Source organism: Sphaeramia orbicularis, chromosome 12 (assembly GCF_902148855.1).
Source record: "Sphaeramia orbicularis chromosome 12, fSphaOr1.1, whole genome shotgun sequence".
Lineage (NCBI taxonomy): Eukaryota > Metazoa > Chordata > Actinopteri > Kurtiformes > Apogonidae > Sphaeramia > Sphaeramia orbicularis.
Window position 1 is genome coordinate 76,517,368 of NC_043968.1, and position 27,659 is coordinate 76,545,026.

Consider the following 27,659-nt stretch of genomic DNA (forward strand, 5'->3'; position numbering starts at 1 on the left):
AAAGACATGGACTCCTTTTCTGATCTATGCTAATAGTGCAATCTGTCACGTTTCTCTTGACTGAGTATTTTGTTATACAGTTTTTTTTTTCGTAACATTTAAAGTGGGAATTTTATACTTCTATTTTGTATTTATTTACTGTTTATTTATTTGTTTATTTTTATTTTTCCTGTGATTTGGAAGGGATGTGTGCCAGGGGAGGGGGGATTTGTTCCGCTTGTTGTTTGTCTGTGTGTAGGACTTTTGTATCATATGTTGGAACTATGTTCTTTTTTTTTTTTTTCTTTTTAATATGTTAAAAAATAACAAAAACCAATAAACAGAAGGTTAAAAAAAAGAGCAAAATAACATTCCTTTAAAATAATTACAAATCTCTGGTCCAATAGTTTAACGTTTACCATCTGACTACAGTGAAATCCTTAGAGCTGACAAAAACCACACAAAGGTACCTGTAATTATCTTGTAAGGAGCACAGCAGAGCCAGGGGAGGGTTGTTGGAGGAGTCTTGTCCCTGTGGAGCAGCTGTGGAAACAATATGACAGACACTTCAGAGCTGTCCACCATTGTCTCTTCATGCAGTTTTTTTTATTTTTTATTTTTTAATATCAAAAACATTGCATAAATGCTTCGGAGTTGTGCTTAGACATACCAGAAAATGACTCCTGAGAGCCACCGGAAGATGGTTGCAAGATGTCGTCTATTCTTGCCAGAGGAGAGAGGCTCAGCTGTAGCGGCTGGATGGTTAAACAGTCTGTCAGTGTGTCCGCGGTCACATCCACAGTTGATTTCATCTTGAAAAATTGTAGATCATGAAGGGAAATCATTGGTGAATGAATAGTGATATTATTATTGTTATGGCTGACTGTGTTGAAACACCTGTTTGCAAATACACCGCCTCCTTAACCCATAAAGACCCAAAAAAACACTGGCAACCAATCTACCATCTACCAATATACAATGTTTAATACCTGTTGATCCACTAATCCAGGGGTGTCACACTTCAGGGGCCACATTCACCTCAATATGATCTGAAGTGGGCCGGACCAGTGAATTAATAACATAATAATATATAAATAATGCCAACTCCAAACATTTCAATGTGTTTTATTGTGAAAAAACTAAAATTACATTATGGAAACGTTTACATCTATAAACTGTCCTTTTAAAAATGTGAATAACATGAACAACCATGAAAAAATTGAAATTTATTAAGAAAAATAACTGCAATTTCAACTATATTTTGCCTCTGCTTAGCATTTGTAAATGTGCATTACAACTTACAGATCGCAACGGATATGCAAATTTAAAAAATATTTTAGTAACTGGCAGAATATTAGTAAAATTACACTTACTTCTCTTAACACAGTTCTAGTTTTTCATATTTTTTGTGAAAGGCTAGTTTGTAAATTTACACATTTTCATGTAATTTCACTTTTTTTTTTTTACACTAAAGCAGAGGAAAAATTTGGAATTGTCATTATTTTTAGGTTTTTATGGTAGTATTTTACTGATCTGACCCACTTGAGACTAAAGTAGGGCTTTATATGGCCCCTAAAGTAAAACGATTAACTGTTATTATCTTGATTGTAATTCTTGCATTTCACAAATTCATCCTACCCTTTGGATTGGACCCTTTGGTGGGCCGGATTTGGCCCCTGGGCCGCATGTTTGACACCTGTGCACGAATCCTATCAATACATGGAAATAATTGGTGTAAAACACAGTTCTTCATCTTTTCATGGTCATCAGATATGACCCATTTGGACGTTCAGAGGCTCTGTAGTTACTGTGGAAACACTGTCATCTTCTACAACATTCATTCACCAGTAAAACCCATGGAGTTGGATCAATGACAGTGGATGGACACACTGGGTTTATGTTCAGTTCATGAGAGAGTTTGCTGAAAAAGTCACGTTTTCCACAGTTTTCTCTGTTTCTGACATAATAACCCTCAACTTTAATCTGAGCTTTAATGAACATCTACAGAACACACTGGGTTTATGTTCAGTTAATGATATGTTTTCTGAAAAAGCTACTTTCTCTTCATTTTTCTGTTTCTGATATTATGACAGTTTACTTTAATCTGAGCTTTTATGAACATCTACATCAGTGGTGTCCAACCCTGGTCCTGGAGAGCCACTATCCTGCATGTTTTAGATGTTTCGCTCTTCCAACACATCTGACGGTCATTATCAGTCTTCTGCAGAGCTTGATGATAGGCTAATCATTTGAATCAGGTGTGTTGGAAGAGGAACACATCTAAAGCAGTGGTTCTTAACCTTGTTGGAGGTACTGAACCCCACCAGTTTCATATGCGCATTCACACATTTTAACACACACCCATCACCTAATTTCCATCAGGCTACAATAGTAATGAATATTTACTGAAAATCAGTGTGACTTCTGCTGTTGTCGAGTGTGTGTCCTGACCTCCGCCGAACCCCAGAGACTGACTCACCGAACCCCTAGGGTTCGATCGAACCCAGGTTAAGAACCACTGATCTAAAGCATGCAGGATAGTGGCTCTCCAGGACTAGGGCTGGCCACCCCTAATCTACATGATCAGTAAATTAAATATGGGAAAATACCAGATTTTTCTTGAAGAAATGCAAAATACAGAGGGTAATATGATAATAAATGATGATCAATCACTTAAGAAAAGTTAAAGGTGCTGGAGACTTTCGTGACCAATTTTTCATTAAACGATAAACACATGGACTGTTTATGGTGGATGGCACTTCGAAATCATTCACCACAATGTAAGAGATTCAGGTGAGTAATCACAGAAACACTTACAGATTTGTGATACTGAGGATATGACTGAGGTTTAACAGAATTGATGAAAAATTGGTCATGAAAGTCTCCAGCACCTTTAAATAGAGAGAAACACTGGGTCTTTATGGGTTAAATGGTTACATCATAAAATGTATCCACATGACAACTTGGCTGGTAGTTAATTTCTGAAAAAGAAGCTTAACTCTGAACACATAATGAGCTCTGTGAGAATTCTTTTTCCGGTGTCACCACGCAGCCAAGCAAGTGCCACACTTATACAAAGGTGAAATCAGATGTGGGACTCTACATGTTGGTTCTGGTGATGATTTACGCATGCAGACTCAGATCATGTCAACAGAGCCAGTGCATCACTACAAGGTAGATGTTCTACAGCCAGAGTCAGGGTCCAGAGTATGGGTGGTCTCCATGTTTCATGTCAGACCACTTTTTCTACAAGTGCTGAAGGGGAATCAAGGATTTATAATCCAAAGATGCCAAAAAACAATCAAAAGCTGCAACTTTAAATGTCATTCTCCATCAGATCAAATCAAGCTAGAGCTGCACAATGTATCATTTGAGCATCGTCATCGCAATGTACACTACTGGTCAAAAGTTTTCGAACACCCCAATTTTTCCAGTTTTATATTGAAATTCAAGCAGTTCTAGTCCAATGAACAGCTTGAAATGGTACAAAGGTAAGTGGTGAACTGCCAGAAGTAAAAAAAAAAAAAAAGGTAAGGTTAAACAAAACTGAACAATAATGTACATTTCAGAATATACAAAAAGGCGAACAAGAAATGGGTTAACAACTTAAAGCAGTTCTGCAGTAATGGAGGTTGATCAAGCCTCAAAAGTTGGTGCTACCAGTTCCTACAGGTGTCCCAACGTTTGTGAATTCCGTCCAACCCCCTCTGTCTGCATAAAAGTAGTGTTGGAACACACTTTGGTACCATACCATTGTGAGCATTATTTGAACAGTATTGTACTGCAGAAAGTAGTGTGTTACTATCTATCGTTAATTGCCTTTTCCTCACCATTTTTATAGTAACACACTACTTTCTGCAGTACAATACTGTTCAAATAATGTTCACAACGTTATGGTACCAAAGTGTGTTCCAACACTACTTTTATGCACTACCCATTTCTACCGGTCAAAAGTTTGCGAACACCCCAATTTTTCCAGTTTTGTATTGAAATTCAAGCAGTTCAAGTCCAATGAACAGCTTGAAATGGTACAAAGGTAAGTGGTGAACTGCCAGAGGTAAAAAAAAACAAACAAAAAATGTAAGGTTCAACTAAACTGAAAAATAATGTACATTTCAGAATTATACAAAAAGGCGAACAAGAAATGGGTTAACAACTTAAAGCAGTTCTGCAGCAATGGGGGTCGATCAAGCCTCGAAAGTTGGTGCTACCAGTTCCTCCAGGTGTCCCAACGTTTGTGAATTCCTTCCAACCCCCTCTGTCTGCATAAAAGTAGTGTTGGAACACACTTTGGTACCATACTGTTATGAGCATTATTTGAACAGTATTGTACTGCAGAAAGTAGTGTGTTACTATAAAAATGGTGAGGAAAAGGCAATTAATGATAGATAGTAACACACTACTTTCTGCAGTACAATACTGTTCAAATAATACTCACAATGGTATGGTACCAAAGTGTGTTCCAACACTACTTTTATGCAGACAGAGGGGGTTGGACGGAATTCACAAACGTTGGGACACCTGTAGGAACTGGTAGCACCAACTTCCGAGGCTTGATCAACCTCCATTGCTACAGAACTGCTTTAAGTTGTTAACCCATTTCTTGTTCGCCTTTTTGTATAATTCTGAAATGTACATTATTTTTCAGTTTAGTTGAACCTTATGTTTTGTTTTGTTTTTTTTACCTCTGGCAGTTCACCGCTTACCTTTGTACCATTTCAAGCTGTTCATTGGAGTGGAACTGCTTGAATTTCAATACAAAACTGGAAAAATTGGGGTGTTCGAAAACTTTTGACCGGTAGTGTATGTGTGCACAATAGTCACATCGCAGGTCCTGCAACGTAGAAGGAAAATGAACTCAACGTGTTCTCATTTAAGTTCAACCTGGGTATCTGACACACACTGCACACAGCCATCCACCAATCACATTCATTTTTAATCAGTTTGGAGTTAGTTGCTGGTAACAACATTGAAAAACTAGCAACGAACACGAGACAATCACCAAAAACGAAGACTTGGTGCCAAAAAGAAAGTACCGTCAGTCATATGGAATTATTTCAGCTACAAGAAGGATGAAACTGAAACGTGTTCTGTGTTGATAGTGTCTTCCACCTGTCGCCACAACCAGAGGAAACACAACTAATTTGTTTGACCATTTACGTTGGCGCCACACAGCTATTATATCCTCCTGAGTAGTTTTTCATATCGCAATATATATTGCAAGGTTAAAAAATCGCAATGTCAGTTTTTTCCAATATCATGCAGCCCTAAATCAAGCTTCTTTTGTCTTCAGATTGTGAAAAAAACTGCATTTATAGAGCAGATGTCAAATATTTCTCATGTTGATCACTGGAGTAAAGTACCTCTGCTAAAGCCATTGTTTGACTTGAATTAATCTTTAAACCAACAGAAGATATAAAATTAGATATATGAGGGTGCTTATCATAGACTCCTCTTCCTTTTCCCCCATTTCCTGTAAATTTTGTACCTTCTACCAAATAAATATAATACTTATACACAGAAATGTTTTGGATCTCATTTAAAGCATGTTTCTAAAACCACCACAGACTAAACAACCATAATTGTGGAACTTATTAATGTCAGCTCAATATTTATAAGCGCAGATTTTGCAGTTGTCATATTAATAAGCAAATAAAACATAGGCGCTTTATGAGAGACAGATTACAGTTGCATTAAACATCTGTCATTGTTTTAATGAAAGAATCCGTGAATGTGGGAGACTTTGTAAAATGTCACTTTTTTTAGTAACAGCCCACCTTCTTTGTATCTATGGTGACATGAATCTCAGTAAGAGCCAAAGAGCATAAAGCTGCGGTGCTGTAAGATGAAACTTGTTTGCCTTAATTGGAAAATGAAGAGGATGATAAACAAGCACTGAGCAAACACCATAGTTTTCAAATTTAGCATGGCATGGCTCTGTCATTATCAGAAAAATAGATGGCTCAAGTCTTTTCTAGACATTTCCATGGTAAGCTAATTAATGAAAAAAGTAAAGAGTAAAATCTTGTGAATCGTTAGCACACTGTCTTATGTTGACTCATGTATTAAGTTCCTTCATTAAATGTCTATATTCACAAACGGACAGCCATAAAGACCCAAACCTCCACCTTTAACCAAAACCATCTACTGATCTAAACTGTTTAATACCTGTTCATCCACTAATCCTATCAATCCATGTCAATAATTGGTGTAAAATACAGTTTTTCATCTTTTCATGGTCATCAGATATGACCCATTTGGACGTTCAGAGGCTCTGTAGTTACCATGGAAACCGTCATCTTCTACAACATTGAGTCACCAGTAAAACTCATGGAGTTGGATCAGTGACAGTAGATCAGAGGTGTCAAACTCATTTTCTTCCAGGGGCCACATTCAGCTCAATTTGATCTCAAGTGGGCCGGACCAGTAAAATTATATGATAGCCAATAAATAATGACAACTCCAAGTTGTTTTAGTGCAAAAAAACAATGACATTCAATTATGCCAATATTTACATTTACAAACTATCCAAACAAAAAGGATGTGAATAACCTGAAAAAAATGAAATTTGTTAAGAAATATAAGTACAATCTTATCAATATTTTGCCTTGACTTATCATTTAAACATATGCATTACAGATCAGATCTACAAAGGCCCAAAACATTTAGTAACAGGTAGAAAATTGTTAAAGCACTTAATTGTCTTTAGACATTTCGGGTTGTTCATATTTGTTGACGTTATTCACATTTTATTGTTAAAGGATAGTTTGCTAATGTAAACATTTTCATCATTTAATGTTTTTTGCACTAAATCAAAGAGTCATTATTTATAGGTTATTATTATATTATTTTTCAGTTCGATGCCCTAACTTGCAGTTTGCAAATTCATCCCATGGGCCAGATTGGAACCTTTGGCAGGCCAGTTTTGGCCCTCAGGCCACATATTTTACACCTGTGCAGTAGATGGACACACTTGTTTTCACATTCAGGGCCAGATCTACTAAAGATTTGTGTGTATAAAAACATGTGCAAACTCATTGCACACGCAAAAAAATGTACAAACTGATTGACTAACAGTACGCACTAAGGGTTGCGTTCTTCAAAGGTGCAAAATAGTGCATCTGCATCCAGTTAGTACGTTTGCCACTATGAATATGGAATATGGGGCATTTACACACAATTGTGCGTGTGCTGGGAGGAGAAAATGTAAATATATTAATTTAGCACACGCAAAGTGATTTATCAAACCTGAAAGCAATTTTGCTGATAGAAACTGTGTCTATATTTAAGACGTCGAAGGGAAGAGCAAACAGTTTGGATATGTAATTACACACACATGGAAGTGGTTATTGCCGCAAAAAGGAGGCATCGAAAGGATGAAACAAGATGCAGAGAACGCATTTTTCACCCTCATGTGAACATTTTTGGAATGATTGTTTTCCACTTGATCGGACGATTGTGATTAAAAATACACACTGACATTAGGCTACAGCGGGACAAAATTATGTGTGCCTGACAGTCAATCCAACAACCCCCACGACCCCCCCACCTCTACAATGAAAAATAAATGAATGAATGAGTCCTGCAATACCTTCTATGACTAAACTCCTCCAACATTACATTTCCATGCATCTGAATCATCCCAGTCACAGTTCCCATTAGTGCTGGTGAATCCCAGAGCAGTTTTTACAGCGCATTGTCTCCAGTAGCGCACGCAAAATCCTCATTTAAATGGGGCGATCTCCAAGACTTTGCACCTGTTGTCATTTATGCAAGTAATCTGAGTAAATCACCTGCAAACTGCGGTTCAACCCCACACACAAAATTCTAGATTGCGCACACAAATTAGTACACGCACATTAGGACCTTCGTAGATCCAGTCCTCAGTCAATGATATCTTCACTGAAAAAGTCACTTTATCTTCAGTTTTCTCTGTTTTGATGTAACTGATAATGACTTACTGAATGGATTCATGATTTAATGAATGATTTTGATGTAGCTAAATAATTTACAGTGGAAAATACAAGATACAGAGGCTAATATTATAATTAATGATGATAAATCACTTAAGTAAAGGTTAAATAGAGAAAAAAATAATTTGGGAGCTGCCACAAAAGTTGCACTGGGTCTTTATGGGTTAAATTACCACTGGATAGAATTTAAGATTCGTACAAATTAGAGCTGAAACTGCTAATTATTTTCATTTTCAATTAAGGTGTCAACATTTTTTTTTTTTCAATTATTCAACTGTTTGGTGTATAAAATGATGAAGTGTTTCCCACATCTCAGTGTCTGGTTTGATCCAAAGGTGTTTGATTTACTGTCACGGGAGGACAGAAACCAGACAATATACAGTTGAGAAACTGGAATCACAGATTAAAAAAAAATAAAAAATAAAATAAAAATCATATTTAATGTCTCCAAAACCAAGGATAGGACTACTGATTTCCGTATGTCTTCCCACAATGTATTACAAACTGTTATTCAAATAAGGTTGTTGAAAATGTTGATGAACACAAATACTTAGGGACCATCACTGACAGGAAATTACCCTTTGAGAGTAATATAGAGGTGGTGTGTAAAAAGGCACAACAGAGGCTTTTCTTTTTAAGGAAGATAAAATCATTTAATGTGAGATGGACTCTGATGACTTTGTTTTACCAGTGTTTTATTAAATCGGTTTTGACATTTTGTATTGTGGTGTGGTATGGTGGTCTGTCGATGATCAGCAAGTGTAAGATAACTACGCTGGTAAATGTAGCCTCAAAGGTGGTTGGGGTACAGCTAACCCAGCTGCAGGACATGCATGTTAAACGGGTCAACGGTAAGGCGGAATACATTTTAAACTGCCCTGATCACCCACTCTTGGGAGTTGAATTTGCTCCCTTCTGGTCGCTGTTTTAGGCTTCCTCAACTGAGAACTGGACATGCTAGGGATTCCTTTATTCCTGTTTCTAAAGAAATCTGAATTCACTTGGCTGATATTTACACATTTTTATTATGTGATTATTTATTTATCTTTTAACCTCCTGAGACCCAGGACATGTCAGCAATGTACAAGCTTTTTTTGTTTTATTGGAAACATCATGATACAACAGTTTTTTCAGATGCAGTTTTTAAAATGTTTATGGAATGTCCTTTATGGTGGACAGCTTTCTTTTCTTTTTTTGTCTAAAGTTGTGGACAGAAAACCCATAGCTGGGTCTTAGGAGGTTAATGCTCATGGCCATTATGGCAATTAACTTGTGTACTGACCCACTGGACCTTTGTCATTCGTGTTGGGGAGGGAGTGGCTCCATCGTGTGTTGTCCTGTGTTGTGTAATTTTATTGTGGTGGCATCTGGACGTGCTGTTTCTGTGTTTTTGTGTATGTGCTCATGTGTTTAGGACCCCTGCTGCAAACTGAATCTCCTTTCCTGAGGATAAATAAAGTTGAAAGTTGTGAGAGTTGAGCTAATTCATTCATTTTCTGAACTGCTTTATCCTCCAGAGGGGGACGGGGGTGCTGGGGCCTATCTGGGCGAGGGTGCGGGGAATGGGGGGGTGGACACGGTGCCACTTCATGGCAGAGCTGACACACATGTACAACTATTCACACCTATGGGCAATTTAGAAGAACCACTTAACCTATGAAGGGCATGTCTGTGGACGGCAGAAGGAAGCTGGAGTACGCAGAGAACCCATGCAGACACAGGGAGAACATGCAAACACTCCACACAGAAAGCCCCCCACCTACCCACGCACACACACAAGCTGGTGGTGGAATTGGACCCAGGACCTTCTATCCACCGTGTCGGCCCAAATCAAAGTTGATTAACAAAATATTGCCAGTTCATTTAATAGATGAGTTAATTGCAGTTACTAATATTTTTCAAGGAAAAAAGTATATTATAAAATGAATAAAACTGCAGTTTCGTCGATGCCGTACCTTCTTTCGTAACTGTTGCTCTTTTGTCGAGTGGGACTTCACATGTTTCCTCAATGAGCTGGGATCAGTGTAACGCTTGGCACAGCCAGGGACCTGGCATGCATACGGCTTCTGTTCAGCCAGACACACATGAGCATGGATCAACAAATATACATGAGCTGACACTGGAAATACAGTCATTAACAGATAGATTAATCTGCATCAGAGGGGTGTTTTCCAGCCTGAGTATCAGTAGAACTAGGATCCAATAGTGACTAATGTTACATTTCTAAGGTGGAACTAATTATTTTGAGGGAAAATAAATTACAAATCTGATACTTGGAGATTAATCATCTATTATTAGTCATCTATTTTACATCCACCTCTATTTTAAGCCTTTTCCACCAGAGTAGATCTGGCTCTTGAACCAGTCAGGATTGGTGTAACCTTTTGTTCTGTCATGTAAACCAGTCTGCATGTCCATAGCTTTAGAGAGGAAACATTATAATCAATGATCTGATCAATATTCTGTCTCACAATGTTGATGTTGTTCCTCACCCAGTTGGTATGTGTTGTCCATTCCCGTTCTGCTGTTGTTCTTCCCATTGTTGGTCTGTGCCGTTCTTTACCATTATTAGTATGTAATTATCCTGCTATATAATGCACGTTCTGTGTCTGATCGATCGATGTTGCAGCACAGGAGGGCGTTTGTACATATTTTCCTCAGCCTTCACAGGCCTGATCACTGCCAAACTTGCCAAATGAATAGAAATATTACCTGACTATCTACTAGGCACAATTTTATGTCCGTATTCAAATGTTGTGAGGTATGCTGGGCGATTTTAGCCTCTCTCTACTATGAATTTTTCATCCCTGCCACCATACTCCATTTTCTGAAGTGGTTATGCTGCCGTTCATGAAATTTCTACTGCTAGCAGACGATGCTACAGTGTGAAGGCTGTGGTTCACTACCGCTGTATGAATTTAATCATACCTGACAGGCCAAACAAATACATGCTCTTCCCTTCATGCCTCACACGTTAGCTCAAATTATTACCTGCACAATGCATGATTAAATGGTAGTTTACAAATGGATAGTGGTGGCAGACAAGTTCTACTTAACATGCCATCGTACAATGGCACCACGGGTACAATGCCGCTAGTTATTATAATGTTAACGGTTAACTGTAACACCACCATGAATGTATATTGTTCCTATAATTCCACACATATTTTGGTTAAATAATGTAAATACGATTGAATGAGTTTATTACCTCCGCCAAGGAGGTTATGTTTTTGCCAGGGTTTGTTTGTCTGTTTGTTTGTTTGTTTGTCTGTCCGTTAGTGTGCAACATAACTCAAAAAGTTATGGACAGATTTGGATGAAATTTTCAGGGTTTGTTGGAAATGGGATAAGGAAGAAATGATTAAATTTTGGTGGTGATCGGGGGTGGGGGGGCCCACGGGGGGGGCCACTGATCAGCCTTGGCGGAGGTCTGCGCTCTCCGAGTGCTTCTAGTTCTAATCTGGTATTGGCCTATCTGTTCATTGTCCTGGTTGAAGTTTAAAGACAGGAGGAAGTATTTGAAACTTCCTTATGTTCAGTTACTGATGAGAAACGGGGTTGGAATTAAATACATTTTCTTCTTCCCGCTGCTTTTCAAGCATAAATAAATGATTTGAAATATTGAACTTGCATGTATTCTGTTGAATGTATTTCGGCTAAAATTTGCTTAGAGGTCTTATTAAATTCTTTGTGCATAAGAAATCAATAGAAGTGAATCCCCATAGGAACTTTGTGTTGGTAAATGCAAGTTATGCAAATTTACAGCATTTCACTTCTGTTGCAACATGTTGATGGTCATATGAACTATGTTTTCAGCTCAAAAATGTCCAATTTCATCACAATTAATGCTATATTTTCATGTCACAAATGGCCAGGTTATATTTGAACTGAGTTTACCTGAAAAACAAATATTCTATTCTTTTAGATTCCCCATTTTTTCTTACAAGATTCTATCCTACATGTCACATGTTTTATTTTTACAGGTTCAATATGGAGTATGGTGCTGATCCATCCTGCTTATGTTACGCCAATACATACATTAAGAATGTCACACGTCACTTTTTAAATCAACAGTTTTCTAATAATAAGCATTTTTATAACGAAATAACAATTCTATATTGTTATTTCCTCTTTAGTATGATGATAAACTATACAATAAATAATTATGATACTAGTTTTTGCACAGGGATCATTAGTGTAAACGGTGACATGGCTGCCGAGCATCAGTATGATGGGATCTGTAACAACCATGTCACATCCGTCCACTGCCACATTTTGTGTTTTTGTGTCAGCTGTTATTGTTTTAGATTCACAATACTAACATTTATGAACAAGAGGAGAATTAGCAATAGTAAGTATATAAGTTTATTCCTAATAAAGTACTGGTACTGACCAGATCATCATGGGTAATGTCACGTCCGTCCACCAGCAAAAGTTTTCACATACACGTGCTATTCAAAATCCAATATTTCTGAAAATAGAGCTTCCACTGTCATAATATCAGTAGTCTGTGCACAAATGTATTAGCATTATTTCAACACAGTTCTATGCATTTCTTACAACTTTTTTTTTTTTTTTGACAAAAATGGCCACTCATTTGACGCCCTAAGGAAATTTTAGCTGATTTGCATGATCAGATACTGTTGTATGCAGGTCATTGGGGTTGGAAAACGCTTTGCTCCAGGGGTGTCAAAGTCAGGTCCTCAAGGGCCGGTATCCTGCATGTTTTAGATGTCTCCCTCTTCCATCACACCTGGAAGCCATTACATCATTATCAGGCTTCTGCAGATCATGATGATGAGCTGATCATTAGTTGAACCAGGTGTGCTGGAAGAGGGAAATATCTAAAACATGCAGGATATCGGCCCTTAAGGACCGGAGTTTGACACATTTACTTTACTCAATGGAATGAATGAATGATGTGGTTTTACCAGACGGCGGACTAAAGCGTACACTGGACTATAATAACTGCATCAACATATTCTCACATCCAGATCCACTTTTTACAAGTTTTGTATTCCAAATGTGGCAATAGTTTATCCTTCATTCTTCCATTCAAGGAAATGAGCCTGCTTCCTCTTTCTTGTGCTGCTTTCAACCTTTCCCATAAACCTAGTAGATGAATTAATCATCACCAAGCGCTGACTTTATTCTGCAGTTACTGCATATTCTTTTTCCCACTGGGTTCTCTTCTTGTACACTAAGGTTGTCGTCTCCTTCCTCTTTTTTCCAACTTATAATATATAACATGTTCACAACAGTTCAACCCCTTTTTTTTTGGTTCCAGTTTTTTATTATTTTTATATGAGTATTATTGTCATGAAATGGACAGAGTATATTTTTGTTTTTTTATATGGGTATTGTTATGAATTGGACAGTTTATTTTTATATGTATATTACTGCTAAAAAATGGACAGTTTATTTTTGTGGATTATTGTTATGGAAAGAATAGTTTACTTTTGTTTTTTAATATGTGTATTATTGTTACGAAATGGACAGAGTTTATTTTTTGTTTTTTAATATGCGTGTTATTGTTATGAAAAGGACAGAGTTTATTTTTGTTTTTTAACATGTGTATTACTGTTATGAAATGGACAGAGTTTATTTTTGTTTTTTAACCCTTTCATGCACGAATTATGAGAACCTTAATCAAGATTTTTTCCCTGAGTGTTTTCATTTCTCTTTAAACATGAAAAAACAATGTGATTGAAAAATATCTTATAAAAATAAATAAAAAATAAACAGATAAAATAAATAAAAAGTAAAAAAAAAACCCCACAACATTAGAAAATAAAAAAAGTTTAAAAAAAAAATAAAATAAAATATAGTAATAAGAATAAGAATCAGCTGGACACCATGCGTTTAATTTTTGAAGCAAAGAAACATGTATTTACTGATAAATTGTGTGAAAACTATAGGGGGGGGGGGGGGGGGGGGGGGGGCTTGTGATTCTGGGGGTTATGCTCAGGGGAGATCTACACAAGGTTATCAATTCATGTCAGAAAAGATATGTAGTGTCTTAAAACTTTAATAAAGATATGTGTAAAAAAAAAAAAAAAAAAAAAAAAAAAATCCATGAATATACAAGAGAACAGCTGTACAATAACTGTCCACTGTAGTGACCACTATGCATGAAAGGGTTAATATGTGTTTTATTGTCATGAAAAGGGCAGTTTATTTTTGTTTTTTAACATGTGTATTACTGTTATGAAATGGGCAGAGTTTATTTTTGTTTTTAATATGTGTATTATTGTTATAAACTGGACAGAGTTTATTTTTGTTTTTTAATATTTGTATTATTGTTATGAAAAGGGCAGAGTTTATTTTTGTTTTTTAATATTTGTATTATTGTTATGAAAAGGACAGAGTTTATTTTTGTTTTTTAATATTTGTATTATTGTCAAGAAAAGGACAGTTTGTTTTTGTTTTTTACTATGTGTATTATTGTCATGAAATGGACAGTTTGTTTTTGTGTTTAATATGTGCATTATTATGAAATGGACAGAGTTTATTTTTGTTTTTTTATGTGTATTAGTGTTATGAAATGGACAGAGTTTATTTTTGTTTTGTAATATGTGTTATTGTTGTAAATTGACAGAGTTTACTTTTGTTTTTTAATATCTGTATTATTGTCATGAAAAACACAGTTTATTTTTGTTTTTTTAATATGTGTATTATTGTTATGAAATACACAGTTTATTTTTGTTTTTTTATATGTGTATTAATGTTATAAAATGGACAGAGTTTATTTTGTTTTTAATATATGTTTTATTGCCATGAAAAGTACAGAGCTTATTTTTCTTTTGTAATATGTGTATTACTGTTATGAAATGGACAGAGTTTATTTTTGTTTTTTATTATGTGTATTATTGTTATAAATGGACAGAGTTTACTTCTGTTTTTTAATATTTGTATTACTGTCATGAAAAGGACAGAGTTTATTTTTGTTTTGTAATATGTTATTGTTATAAATGGACAGAGTTTACTTCTGTTTTTTAATATCTATTATTGTCATGAAAAGGACAGAGTTTATTTTTGTTTTTTAATATGTGTATTATTGTTATGAAATGGCCAGAGTTCATTTTTGTTTTGTAAAATGCGTTATTGTTATAAATGGACAGTTTACTTTTGTTTTTAATATCTGTATTATTGTCATGAAAAGGACAGTTTATTTTTGTTTTTTAATATGTGTATTATTGTTATAAATGGACAGAGTTTGTTTTTGTTTTTGATATGTCCACTATTACTGCTATGAAAAGGACAGAGTTTACGTTAATATGAAATGTTGCTGCCAAATGGACAGTCTATCCTTCATATGTTCAGCAATTTTATGTTTTGTGCATAGTCAGAATTTAGTCTGATATGTGTAGGATTTTTGAGTTACTTATGGAATCTGACGGAAATTTAGGGTAGGTTGAAGGATGGGGTAAGGGGGCGGGAGATTATAAGTTAAACTTCCTCTCGCTCCTTTTTTTCCTTTGTTATATAATCCTTTTATTGTTTGGTTTTAATGCTAATTTGAAATAAATAAATCAATAAACAAACAAACAAACTATGGCCTCAGGCTCTGGTTCTAACTGTTGGTGGAAAAGGGCTGTTTCATGTTTCCGCCATTATGGCCACTCACCGTGTCCAGGTGTGTTCGCTGGTGTTTGGCTCTGTCGCTGGAGTTGCTGAAGGCCTTGTGGCATCCTGGGTGCTGACACACATAGGGTTTCTCCCCCGTGTGGCTTCGAAGGTGGATCTTCAGATTTTCTAGTCGAGAGAAAGCCTTCTTACAGCCCTCGAACTATAACCATACAGGGAAATAAAATGTTATTAACCCTTTTATGTGTGAATTATGAGAACCTTAATGGGTCCAAACACAGTAATGTCCTGTCAGAGAGCGAACATTAATTGATTGCCATTCCAACATTTATTTCAATATAAAGTAGCTCCTTGTTTTAGATAATCCCTTATGGTCCAACTAAAGCAAAAATGGATTTAAAAGTAAAAATGTGGGTCAAATTGTTTCTAAAATGTCCTGTCAGAGAGATTTTGAATAACGTGTTTTGACCCTAATCAAGATATTTTTCCTCTTTAGGCATGAAAAAAACGTGATTGAAATTTTTTTATGAACCTATTTTTCATGGAGTTGCAAAAATATCCACTCTGCTGGATAGCATGCATTTCATTTTTAAAAGCAAAAAGAAACATGTATTTACTGATATACTGAGTGAAAACTACTAATTTTTTTTGTTTTTTTTTTTTTAAATGCTGCTAATCTGGTGTTTTGTCACATTTTAACATACTCTAATATTAGTTATTACTCACTTTATGGAGATAATATGCAAAAAAAACCATTTTTGTTTAAGAAAAATGGTTAATTACAGTCTATTAACAATAACAAGCAACTGATTTACACTCAAACATGTTACTGCTATTTAGAACAGCAAAGTTACAGTAATGGTATGAATTGCAGTGTATGGGATGATGCATAGGCGTCCACTGTGTTGGCTAATATGGAACTGAAACAATAAAATCCATGAATATACAAGAGAACAGCTGAAGAATAACTGTCCACTGTAGTGACCACTTTGCATGAAAGGGTTAATATTAGGTGAGAGATGTGCCTCCATCCTCATAATGCTCATACACCTGGAGCAATAAGCTGAAACTATCCACAGACAGGACTGTTGACCTCAGCGTGTGGGAAAAAGGAGATTACGAACAAAATACGAAACATAGAAAACATTCTGAATAGATAAATGACTAATTTTTAGTCTGAAGTGACAGAGTAGGTCTTAACTGTTACCTCAAGGACAAACAAAGCTATTCCTGTTGCTTTTTAAACTTATGTGACTCAGACTTTGGGAGAACTCTACAAGAGAAATAGCAAATATATTATTAAAGATCGTCAATCAATCAATCAAATTTTATTTATATAGCACCACATGTAGTAGTAGTAGTAGTAGTTTATTTCGAGCACATACAATCATCAGATAACAAAGAATCATACAACATGGTCAAAAAAAAAAAAAAAAAAATTAGTGCTGGGCAGCGATTAAAATGTTTAAGCGCAATTAATCGCGTGGATTTCTACAATTAATCGCGATTAATCACATAGTTATATTTGGGGGGGGGGGGGGGGGGGGGGTTGCCGGCATCAACAGCGTGTATTGCCTTTAAGTGATATTTCAGACTTGAAGTACTCCGGTGATAAAAATAATTCCACATTGCAGTGCTTCCAAACAACTTTGTCCTTCTCAATCCCACCATCTGAAGACATTTAAAATGAAAAAGTCCATGGAACAGACCAGTACTTTTCTCCATGTTTATGTCCCCATCAGTTTATTTCCGCTTGTGAGTGACTGACAGGAGTCTTAAGCCCACTAATAAGTACTAATACTAATAAGACTAAGAATATGTGATGTTCAGGTGTTCAAAGCAAGCAAAGGGGGCCCTCTAGTGGTCGGAATAAGTTGCACTAACATATGTTTTGTCCTTTCGGTGTTACCGTAGTCAGCTCGGACATAGGAAGGAACTAACAGACACGTTTCTTTCACTCTGTTTGTATGGCCCCAAAAACATTTGCCTGTGAATATTTTATGTTCAGTTGTTGTAAGAATGAATAGTATCAAATATCTCTGATGTGAACCTCTGTTGCTGGATAAAAAGACATTGTAAATGCATGTCTATGGATTTTCCCATTCAAGTTAGCATCGAGCTAATCACATCGTAAATAAGTAAAAGTTAGTTCAGAGGCTGGCATATTATACCTAAACACAACCAATGAATTTACATAAACTTAACATGAGCCTGCATAAAGAATTAGCAACCCATCTCCGACTGCTAGCATAAACGAATTAGCTTAAACATGTTAATAACACATTGTAATAAACACATCCAAAATAACGTCATAAACATGTTTCTAACGGCACGTTTGCATGTGAATTTATTTAGCAAACAACAAAATGATTGATACATCCAGGCGTTGAACTACAGGATTTAAACAAAGTTTGATTCAGCATTACTCGAAAAGTTCGCTTTCTCCTCTCAGCTCGTAAACAGTTCACAAAGAGCACCAGCGCTTCTTGCGTGTGACGTGCCAAATAAAAGCATGAGTCTCAAAATAAGAGTCCGTATGTATAAATGAAGTAAGACTTGCTTGAAAGGCAGAACGGCATTAACGGGAGATTAAAAAAATTGTCTGCGTTATTTAATAAATGCGTTAACGCGGTAGTAACGCATTAACTTGCTCAGCCCTAAAATAAATAAATACAATTTTTCTGCGCTCGAAAAGGAGTGGGAAGAAGTATAACTTATTGACTCCCACCCCCTTTTTACAAACTAATAATCAAACTAGATCTGCTTTCCTTGCTTTGTTGACACATATTTTCTTCTGTATATTTTTACAATAACACAAAACATCCATACAAACCATTCATAGACACTTTTTTAGTCACCTCGCACAATCAGATTTATGTAATCAACCGTTTTTAATATAAACTATAATATTTATATGCACTTTAAATATTTACTCCAAATACAATGATCAATAAATATGATGTCTTCTTATCATGATAACCAATTAACTACAATAATATCTTATTTTATGCGTACTTCTATATTGTTCTATATTTAGTTATTATAGTGGATTTATACATCCTTTTAAATGCACAAATTGAAGAAGACATTTTTAAGTTTTGCTCCAGATTATTCCACAGATGTACCCCTCTAACAGAGATACACTGGCTTTTTATGTTTGTTCTACACTTAATTCTCTAGTAGATTTCAGTTCCCCCTAAATTATAATTACTTTGCCTGGGCTCAAACATCTCCTGTAGACTGTTGGAGAGCACATCATAACAAAAATTATCTCATGATACTTTATATTTACAGCTCGTCTAAACCAGAGTCTTAAGCCAATTGTAAAGATATCATAACAGTATTATGGATGGAGCTTGAAAAAATACGGCCACTAGTTGCTTGACACGTAATAAAATTAAGCAGATTTTTAAGGAAATTATTAAGTATTTTTTAAAACATCAGTCAAATTTTTACATATAGCCTACCAGCTACATCTATGTCATCATCAAAATATCATTAAACTTAGCATTTACTTATAACATACTGTTTCAACCAAGCTCCTTTCATTATTTCAGTTTTTTTTCTATTGAAATTGATTAAGTGTACAATGTGTGATGAATTATTTAAATACAGTATGTTTAACTCAACTTAGTATTTGCTGGAACTTCTTTTAACCTATGCGGTTAAACAAATGTTGCCTTTTGGCAGCAAGGAAAAAAGCAATAACCAAAAAATGGATGGTACAAGATGAGCCAACTAAAAAAAATGGAAAAAATCTAATTCACCGTTGATCTAAAATTAGAAATATGTGTCAAACATTGGAAAAAATGGGAAAAGTATGTGAAATAATACATGTCAAGTGTTACCTTGGTGATATAAAAGGAGACTATTCAATTTACTATGTCTTTTAAATTTTTTTTTTTCATTCTGCATTACTATTGCTTGTAATTTTTCTTTTCTGTTGAATATTATAAAAAGCTAGATATGTCCATGCTGTTCTCTCCCTGGATGTTTGAAGTATAAAAAAGAAATAAAATAATCAGTTCTAATCTCTAAGAAAGTGGGACAGAGACAAGCAGAAAAGTATTAGCCTCACTGTACTCTGTTTGATGGAGAATGTGTTTTTTAATATGTGCACTGTGAGGAATATGGAACAGATTAAGGTGACTGGAAGATGTTGTGTCTCATATGCTCCAATAAAATCAAAATTTAAGAAAAACAAAACAAAACAAAAAAAATATTACTTTTATTTTTTCAGAGGTACAGGGATGAGGGAGGTGTTGGGGATCACTGGGTGTTCTAAAGATGTACAAGTATGTGGTAAGTGTGTGTAAATGTATGTATAGGTGTGTATGTGTGTGTGTGTGTGTATATATGCAGGTGTATATGTGTGTATAGATCTGTGTATGAATATGTATTTACATATATGTGTTATTGTATTATGTGTTTATGTAAATTATATTATATTTGTTCATAATAATATAAAGCCAGAAACCTAATTATTTACTTGTAAGTATCAGTCATATTATGGCATAGTGTATAGATATGATTAGACTAAGAAGGTTATTATTGTTATTATTATATAAGGAGAAGGGGTGGGAGTTTATAAGTTGCACTTCTTCTCACTCCTTTTCGAATATGTATTATATGTTTTATGTTTAAGTGTTTTGTTTATTTATTTTCTTCTGTTTGACATTCATGTTCGAAATAAATACATCAATCAATCAGTCAATCAATTTTATGGACTGAATAAGCTTAATATGTCACTTTTTACACTTGAAAAACAGACTCAGCAAATCTAACGCTGAACACATTATAACATACTTCAGCATATAGTCAAACTGCCATGAAAACTACCAAAAAATCTATGATAGCAACACATTTATGCATATTATTTTTGAAGCTTTTGGACAGTTTTTTTTTTACCCCACTTCTAAGCACATATCTGACACAAATCCCACATTTAAAGCTGAAGGTAAAGATGGTTTTCTGTTTCACCAGCAGGGGTCAGTGTGCATACACACATCAGCGTATTGTCATTTAGTGTTTTCTTTTCTATCTTCTATTACTTTGAAAATGGTTTGAAACTATCATGTGCAATAAAAACAGAACAGCAGTTTAAGAAGACCTTTCCTGATGAATTTACACAAAAAACAGATTAAAAGATGGAAAACCTTAGACTTACATTTGTAAGCACAGTGCAAAATTACACTGAAGGTATTTACACTCAAGGGCGTCTTACTTGTTTTCGTTCAGGTTCCACAAACAGACCAATGTCATCTAGTAAAATAAGAGCATCATCTATAAATAACTATATATTTTCTTCTTGATTTAATGTGAAAAAAAACAACACTACACTATGAAAATATTTCCATTTACAAACTATCCTACAACACTAAAATGTGAAGAACCTCAACAAATATGAACAACCTGAAATATCTAAAGAAAACTCTGTGTACCAATATTCTGCCTGTTATTAAATGTTTGGTGCATTTGTAGATCCACTGTGATCTGTAAGTTGAGTTAAAAAATAAGCTGCGATGTAATATTGTAGAAATTGTTCTTATTTTAGTTCCAAACTCCAAAATTTCAACAATATTCTGCCTGTTCCCACACGTCTGTGTAACATTGTGTGTAATGCAAATGTATAAATGATAAGGTGAGGCATTATATGGTTAAAATTGCACTTATTTTATCTTACAAAATTTCAGTTTTTTCAGGTTATTCACATTTTTTGTGAAAGTTTGTAAATGGAAATATTTTCATAATTTAATGTTTTTTATTGCACTAAAACAAAGAGGAAAAGTTGCCATTATTTATAGATGATTTATTTTATTTATTTATTTATCTATTTTTTCTGTACTGCCGAACTTCTGTCAGTATTCTTTGAAATATCTTGGACGTAATCTGTGGAATAATCTACGACCGGAACTTCAATCAACATCTACTTTATCATTGTTTAAAAAGCATCTTGGAGTCTTTTTTTTTTTTTTTTTTGGTATTCTGTTTGTCTGTGTGTTTATATGGATGTATGTGTGGGGATGCCACCTGGGTGGGTGGGTGGGGGCGGGGGGTCAAGTTTAAGAATTGCATAAGATATGCCTGACAGATGTAATTATAATGGAAAAATGATAAAGTTGTTAAAAAAAAAAAAAAAAAGTTAAAAAAAAAAAAAAAGCATCTGTAAAGGACTTTAATTTGTGAAAAATTGTAAGGCTATATGTCATTTGATTTGTATTTGATGATTTGTAATGTGATTTACATTTTTATTGTTTTTACTTTAGTTTATTAATTCAGTTATATTGTATTTTTACCTCCGCCAAGGAGGTTATGTTTTTGCCAGGGTTTGTTTGTTTGTTTGTCTGTCTGTCCGTTAGTGTGCAACATAACTCAAAAAGTTATGGACAGATTTGGATGAAATTTTCAGGGTTTGTTGGAAATGGGATAAGGAAGAAATGATTAAATTTTGGTGGTGATCGTGGGTGGGGGGGCCCACGGGGGGGGGGCCACTGATCAGCCTTGGTGGAGGTCTGCGCTCTCCGAGTGCTTCTAGTTTTTCTTGCGTATTGTTAATTTTTGGGGAGGTATTCATATAAGCCCTTTTTGGTTTCTAAACCTCTCCTGCACAATAATGATACTTGTTGAAATGTTGTTTTTTATTACCTCCGCCAAGGAGGTTATGTTTTTGCCAGGGTTTGTTTGTCTGTTTGTTTGTTTGTTTGTTTGTCTGTCCGTTAGTGTGCAACATAACTCAAAAAGTTATGGACAGATTTGGATGAAATTTCAGGGTTTGTTGGAAATGGGATAAGGAAGAAATGATTAAATTTTGGTGGTGATCGGGGGTGGGGGGGCCCACGGGGGGCGCCACTGATCAGCCTTGGCGGAGGTCTGCGCTCTCCGAGTGCTTCTAGTTTTTCCTGTTTTATGATGTGCAAAAAATAAATTTAAAAAAAGAGGAAAAGTTGCCATTATTTATAGGTTATTGTGTTATTATTATTTTTACTGAAGGTCAAACTGGGCTGAATGTGGAACCTGAACTAAAATGAGTTTGACCCCCCTGTTCCAGACAAATACTAGCACAGCACTGATCCATTTCAAGGAAGCAGGTTTTGGAGTAGCAGGTGACCAAAGTGACTTCAGCGGTAAACTATGTGACTCATCAGAACGTTCCTCTAGTATGACCAGGACTTTACTCTGTGTTCCTGTTCAGAGAGCTGTGGAATGTCCTTACTAAGACCTAATGGTGGAAAGACACAGACCATATCCAGTTTTATTATTCCTCGTCCAGGGCTGAATTCCTCACATACTGATTCATCTCACTCATCAAGCCACAGCCCACTGAAATATTCTCCCTTTTCCCATTAATGATTCACTCATAACATTCCTCTGCATTCCACATAAAACTACTACCATCTATTCTCATCACAGAAATTCCATGTCAACATCTTTGCTCGAGAATGCAACTTGAGGCCATTCTGGTTCTAATTTTGAACTTCAAAACTGATAACTTAATATGACTTTTTTAGCTCAATGCTAAAAAGTTATGATGACAATTTCATTTAACATAACCATTTGGGAAATTATTTAAATGTATAGTGTTACGGGCCCTGAAGAACATATGTATAACAGCACAACAATCCATCTTCCCTTAAAACCACAGGTGTCAAACAATCGGCCCAGGAGCCAAAACCAGCCCGCCAAGGGTTCCAGTCTGGCCTGCAGGATGAATTTGCAAAGTGCAAAAATTACACTTAAGATATTAACAATCAAGGATGTCGAAGTCATTTTTGTTCAGGTTCCACATACAGACCAATGTGATCTCAACTAAAATAATAGCATAATAACCTACAAATAATGACTCCAAATGTTCCTAGTTTAATGTGAAAACATACTATTACATTACATCTATAAATAAGTAATGACAACTCCAAATTTTTCTCTTTGTTTTAGTGTAAAAACTTACAGTAAATGATGAAAATATTAACATTTACAAACTATCCTTTAACAATAAAATGCGAAAAACTTGAAATTTTGAAAGTGAAATTTTAACATTAATCTTCCTGTTATTAAATATTTTGTGCCTTTGTAGATCCAATCCGTAATATGCATATGTATAAATGCAGTGGCGGCTGCTCGTCTTTCAGACAGGGGAAGCTCATTGTCGGCTTACATAAAAAAAAAAAAAAAAAAGTCAGGTTATTTAAACATACATTCGGCCCTCCGTTCCTTTTTAAGAAAATGCTCAGTGACCTTATCGTACCAAGTAGGCGTCTTTTCCAGGGACTGGACCAGTGTCCTCTCTGCTTAGATTGCGTTAGCCCATTGTGTTGTGGGTGTAAGACTTCAGCCTTTTTAAACTACAGATGCTCCTTTCACTCTGACCTAGCCGACAGTTTGATTTAACTATCTACAAAACGATATTAAACTCGAACAAGAAATGATTAAATTATGGAACTGAAACAAGAAAACGCTGAAATTATGTTAAATTGAAACAAGGAAGTACAATGAGTGTGTTTTATTTACAGTGCAAGAAATGAACGAGTAATTTCGTAGTGGTTTCTCTCTCTTTCACAGCAGAATGTGTGACGGTATTAAACTGAACTTTGTCAGTGAAGGAGGAGATCTCAAACTAGCTGTCAATCAAATGGGATTCAGCCTTTCGACTGATCTTCCAGTCAGCATGTGGGATTCTGGCGTCCAGCCCGGCCGAGCTCTGCCCACAGCTCCATTCACCCCCAGAGACGCCCGGCGTCCGGGGGCGGGACAACATCCAATTACCATCCAGTTTTGAGGCGATGAAAAAAACTGTTCCACTCAGTCCCATTGAAGCCCAGAGACGCCCGGTGTCTACGGACAAATGCACTGAGCAGAGATGGAGGAGAAAACAGCACAACGGGAATGGAGGAGAAGTGAACAACATCGAGTCTGTTGATTTGTGATAAAGCTGATTCTGAACGAACTCATCTGTGAAATGAATGTGTTCTAACACATTTGTGGTCAATAAAATGTCAACACAACCGTACGTATTTAACCATTTAATTTTCATAATTTTAGGGGAAGCCGGGCTTCCCTTGCAGTTTATGAGAAATCGCCACTGTATAATTGGTAAGTTGAGGTGTAATATTGTTAAAATTGCACTTATTTTTCTCAAGAAATTTCAGTTTTTTTCAGGTTATTCACATCATTTTTGTTTGGATAGTTTGCAAATGTACATATTTTTATAATTTAGTTTTGATTGCACTTAAACAAAGAGAAAAATTTGGAGACGTCACTATTACAGGTTATTATGCTATTGTTTTACTGGGCCGGCCCACTTGAGATCAATTTGAGTTTAATGTGGCCCCTGAACTAAAATGAGTTTGACACCCCTGCCTTAACCCATAAGTCCCAGTGCTACTTTTGTGGCAGTTCCCAAGTGAATTTTTCTGTATGTTTAACCTTTCTTAAGTGTATTATATACATTTCATGCATAATACATTTCTTAAATGTATTGTTATGTTTATTCTGTTGTTTTACTTGGTATTTTAATTTCACTGTTTTTAACTGTTCAGCTGTTTTAACGTCTTTTTAATTTATTCTTGTATTTTAGTCTATCATTTTGCTTTTTTATTCTTCTGTACAACACTGTTTTTAATTGTACAGCTGTTTCATGTCTTTAATCTATTCTTGTATTTTATTCTTTTATTTTGGTTTTTCCCCTGTAAGTCGCTATGGGGAAAAAAGCAGCTACCAAATGCATAAATGTAATGTTCTTAAGTGTTTTATCACCATTTATTATAATGTTATCTTCTTTATTTTGAGTTTTTTCAGTGTAAATCCTGTATGTTCTTATATTTTATTCACTGCTCATGTGGATGTTCATAAAAGCTCAGAATAATTTCAAAGAGAAAACTGAAGAAAAAGTGACTTTTTCAGCAAACTCTATCACTAACCGAACATAAAAACAAGTCTGTTCATCCATTTTCTCTATATCTAACCTTTCTTAAGGATTTATCAGCATTTATCATAATTTTGCCTTCTGTATTTCACATTTTATCAGTATAAATCAGCTATTTTCCTGTATTAAATTAACTGATCTTGAAGATGTTCATAAAATCTCAGATTAAACTTGAGGGTTATTATATCAAAAACAGAAAAAACTGAAGAAAAAGTGACTTTTTCAGTCCAATCTCTCATTAACCCAACATAAACCCAGTGTGTCCATCCACTGTCATTAATCCAACTCCATGGGTTTTACTGGTGATTCAATACTGTAGAAGATGACGGTGTGTCCATGGTAACTACAGAGCCTCTGAACGTCCAAATGGGTCATATCTGAGGACCATCAATCAATCAATCAATCAATACATCAATCAATCAGTCATTCAAATGTATTAATATAGTGCCAAATCATAACAAAAGTTATCTCATGATACTTTACATATAGAGCTGGTCGAAACCAGACTCTGAAGCCAATTTACAGAAACCAACAGAATCCTCCAGAAGCAAACACATGTGACTGGAGACAGTGGAAGGAAAAACTACCTTTAACAGCAGAAACCTGGAGCAGACCCTGACTGTGGAGGATGGACATCTGACAGGACCAGTTAAGGGGTTAAAGAGAGAGGGTAAAGAAAGAGAGAGAGAGAGAGAGAGCGAGAGAGAGAGAGAGAGAGAGAGAGAGAGAGAGAGCCTGGGGGAGAAGGGGAGAAAGGAGGGAGAGAGCAAACTGAACTACCATGAAAAGATGAATAACTGTATTTTACCTGAATTATTTCCATGTGTTGACAGAATTAGTGCAGTGTTTTTCAACCTTGGGGTTGGGACCCCATGTGAGGTCACCTGGAATTCAAATGGAGTCGCCTGAAATTTCTAGTAATTGATAAAAATTAAGAAAAACGTACTAATAAAAATATATGTTGAGTTGACAGAGACAATGCAAATCCATAAAAGATAAACTGTGAGTGTGAAACTGAAGCACTGTGGTTCTGTTTATCTGTCAAATGTTCATTGTGGTGTGGTGGAAAAATGTACTTTTTATATTTTATACTCTTTATATTTTATACTTTTAATATTTTATACTGTTAGTACATCTTCTTTCAATGCTGAGTCATTCTTCATGCATATGCTTATGTGTGATGGTTACCACTCTGTAACACCCCCGACTCGGGAACGGAGTTCTTACCTTGAGTTAAAACCCAAACACCTAAATGTTTGGATATGTGATGGCGCCTGCATGCTAGATATTATTTAAACAAGGTAAGGGGCAAGAGGCCAATATGGCCTCTTCCCCCCCGGAACCGGAAGGACTGGTATGGAGTGGTATGATTAACATATGGGGTTGTCATTTGGGTGTCACCATTGGGGGGTTGGATTTTTGGTCTATATAATCTTTAATATTTTCATGGTTAATCAGACTTCATTTACAGAGTTTCTCTGTGATTGACTTCTCAATAAATGCATTTATTTATTTTAACTCTAACTTTCTCTCCTCCTCTTTGTGTGTGGGTTATCAGTTGAACATTTCCACAACAGTGGTCAGTTTCAGATGCTGCAGCTCTTTCATAATTCATAGTTTGAGTTCTTGTTTGCTCAGTATTAATTGTCAGCCTTGTAAATCCAAGTTGGACTGACTGTACATATCCTGACCAAGGAAAATCAAATTCTTACTTTGTGCAGTAATCTACACCTGGCTTTTCTGCCTCTGTCCATAATAAATATTATGGGCCAGATCTACTAAGATCCCAATTTGCGTGTACTAATTTGCTTGCGCAATCTAGAATTTCGCGTGTGGGGTGTGACCACGGTTTGCGGGTGATTTACTCAGATTGCTTGCACAAATTACAACAGGTGCAAAATCTTGGAGACCAACCTATTTAAATGAGAGTTTTGCATGCGCTACTGGAGACAATACGCTGTAAAAACTGCTCCGGGATAAACCAGCACTGATGGGAACTGATACTGAATGATCCAGACGCACAGAAATGTAATATTGGAGGAGTGTAGTCACAGAAGGTATTGCATGACTCATTCATTCATTTATTTTTCATTTTAAAAGGGTGTGTGTGTGTGTGTGTGTGTGTGTGTGTGTGTGCGTGTGCACGTGGGGGTGGGGTGGTGGTGTAGTTGGATTGAATGACTGTCACATGCACATAATTT

The 27,659-nt window shown here is 35.6% G+C and overlaps 1 protein-coding gene across 1 annotated transcript in view; it reads right to left on the reverse strand.

Moving 5' to 3' along the window:
* The window catches only part of glis3 (GLIS family zinc finger 3), a 59,049-nt gene that overhangs the window by 12,447 nt on the left and 18,943 nt on the right, over nt 1–27,659 (reverse strand). The window contains exons 4-7 of the mRNA XM_030151092.1: nt 15,580–15,741; nt 9,908–10,018; nt 650–791; nt 450–522 (exon numbers count right to left, since the gene is read on the reverse strand). Coding sequence (XP_030006952.1) covers nt 450–522; nt 650–791; nt 9,908–10,018; nt 15,580–15,741 — 488 coding nt within the window. The remainder of the gene's footprint in view (nt 1–449; nt 523–649; nt 792–9,907; nt 10,019–15,579; nt 15,742–27,659) is intronic.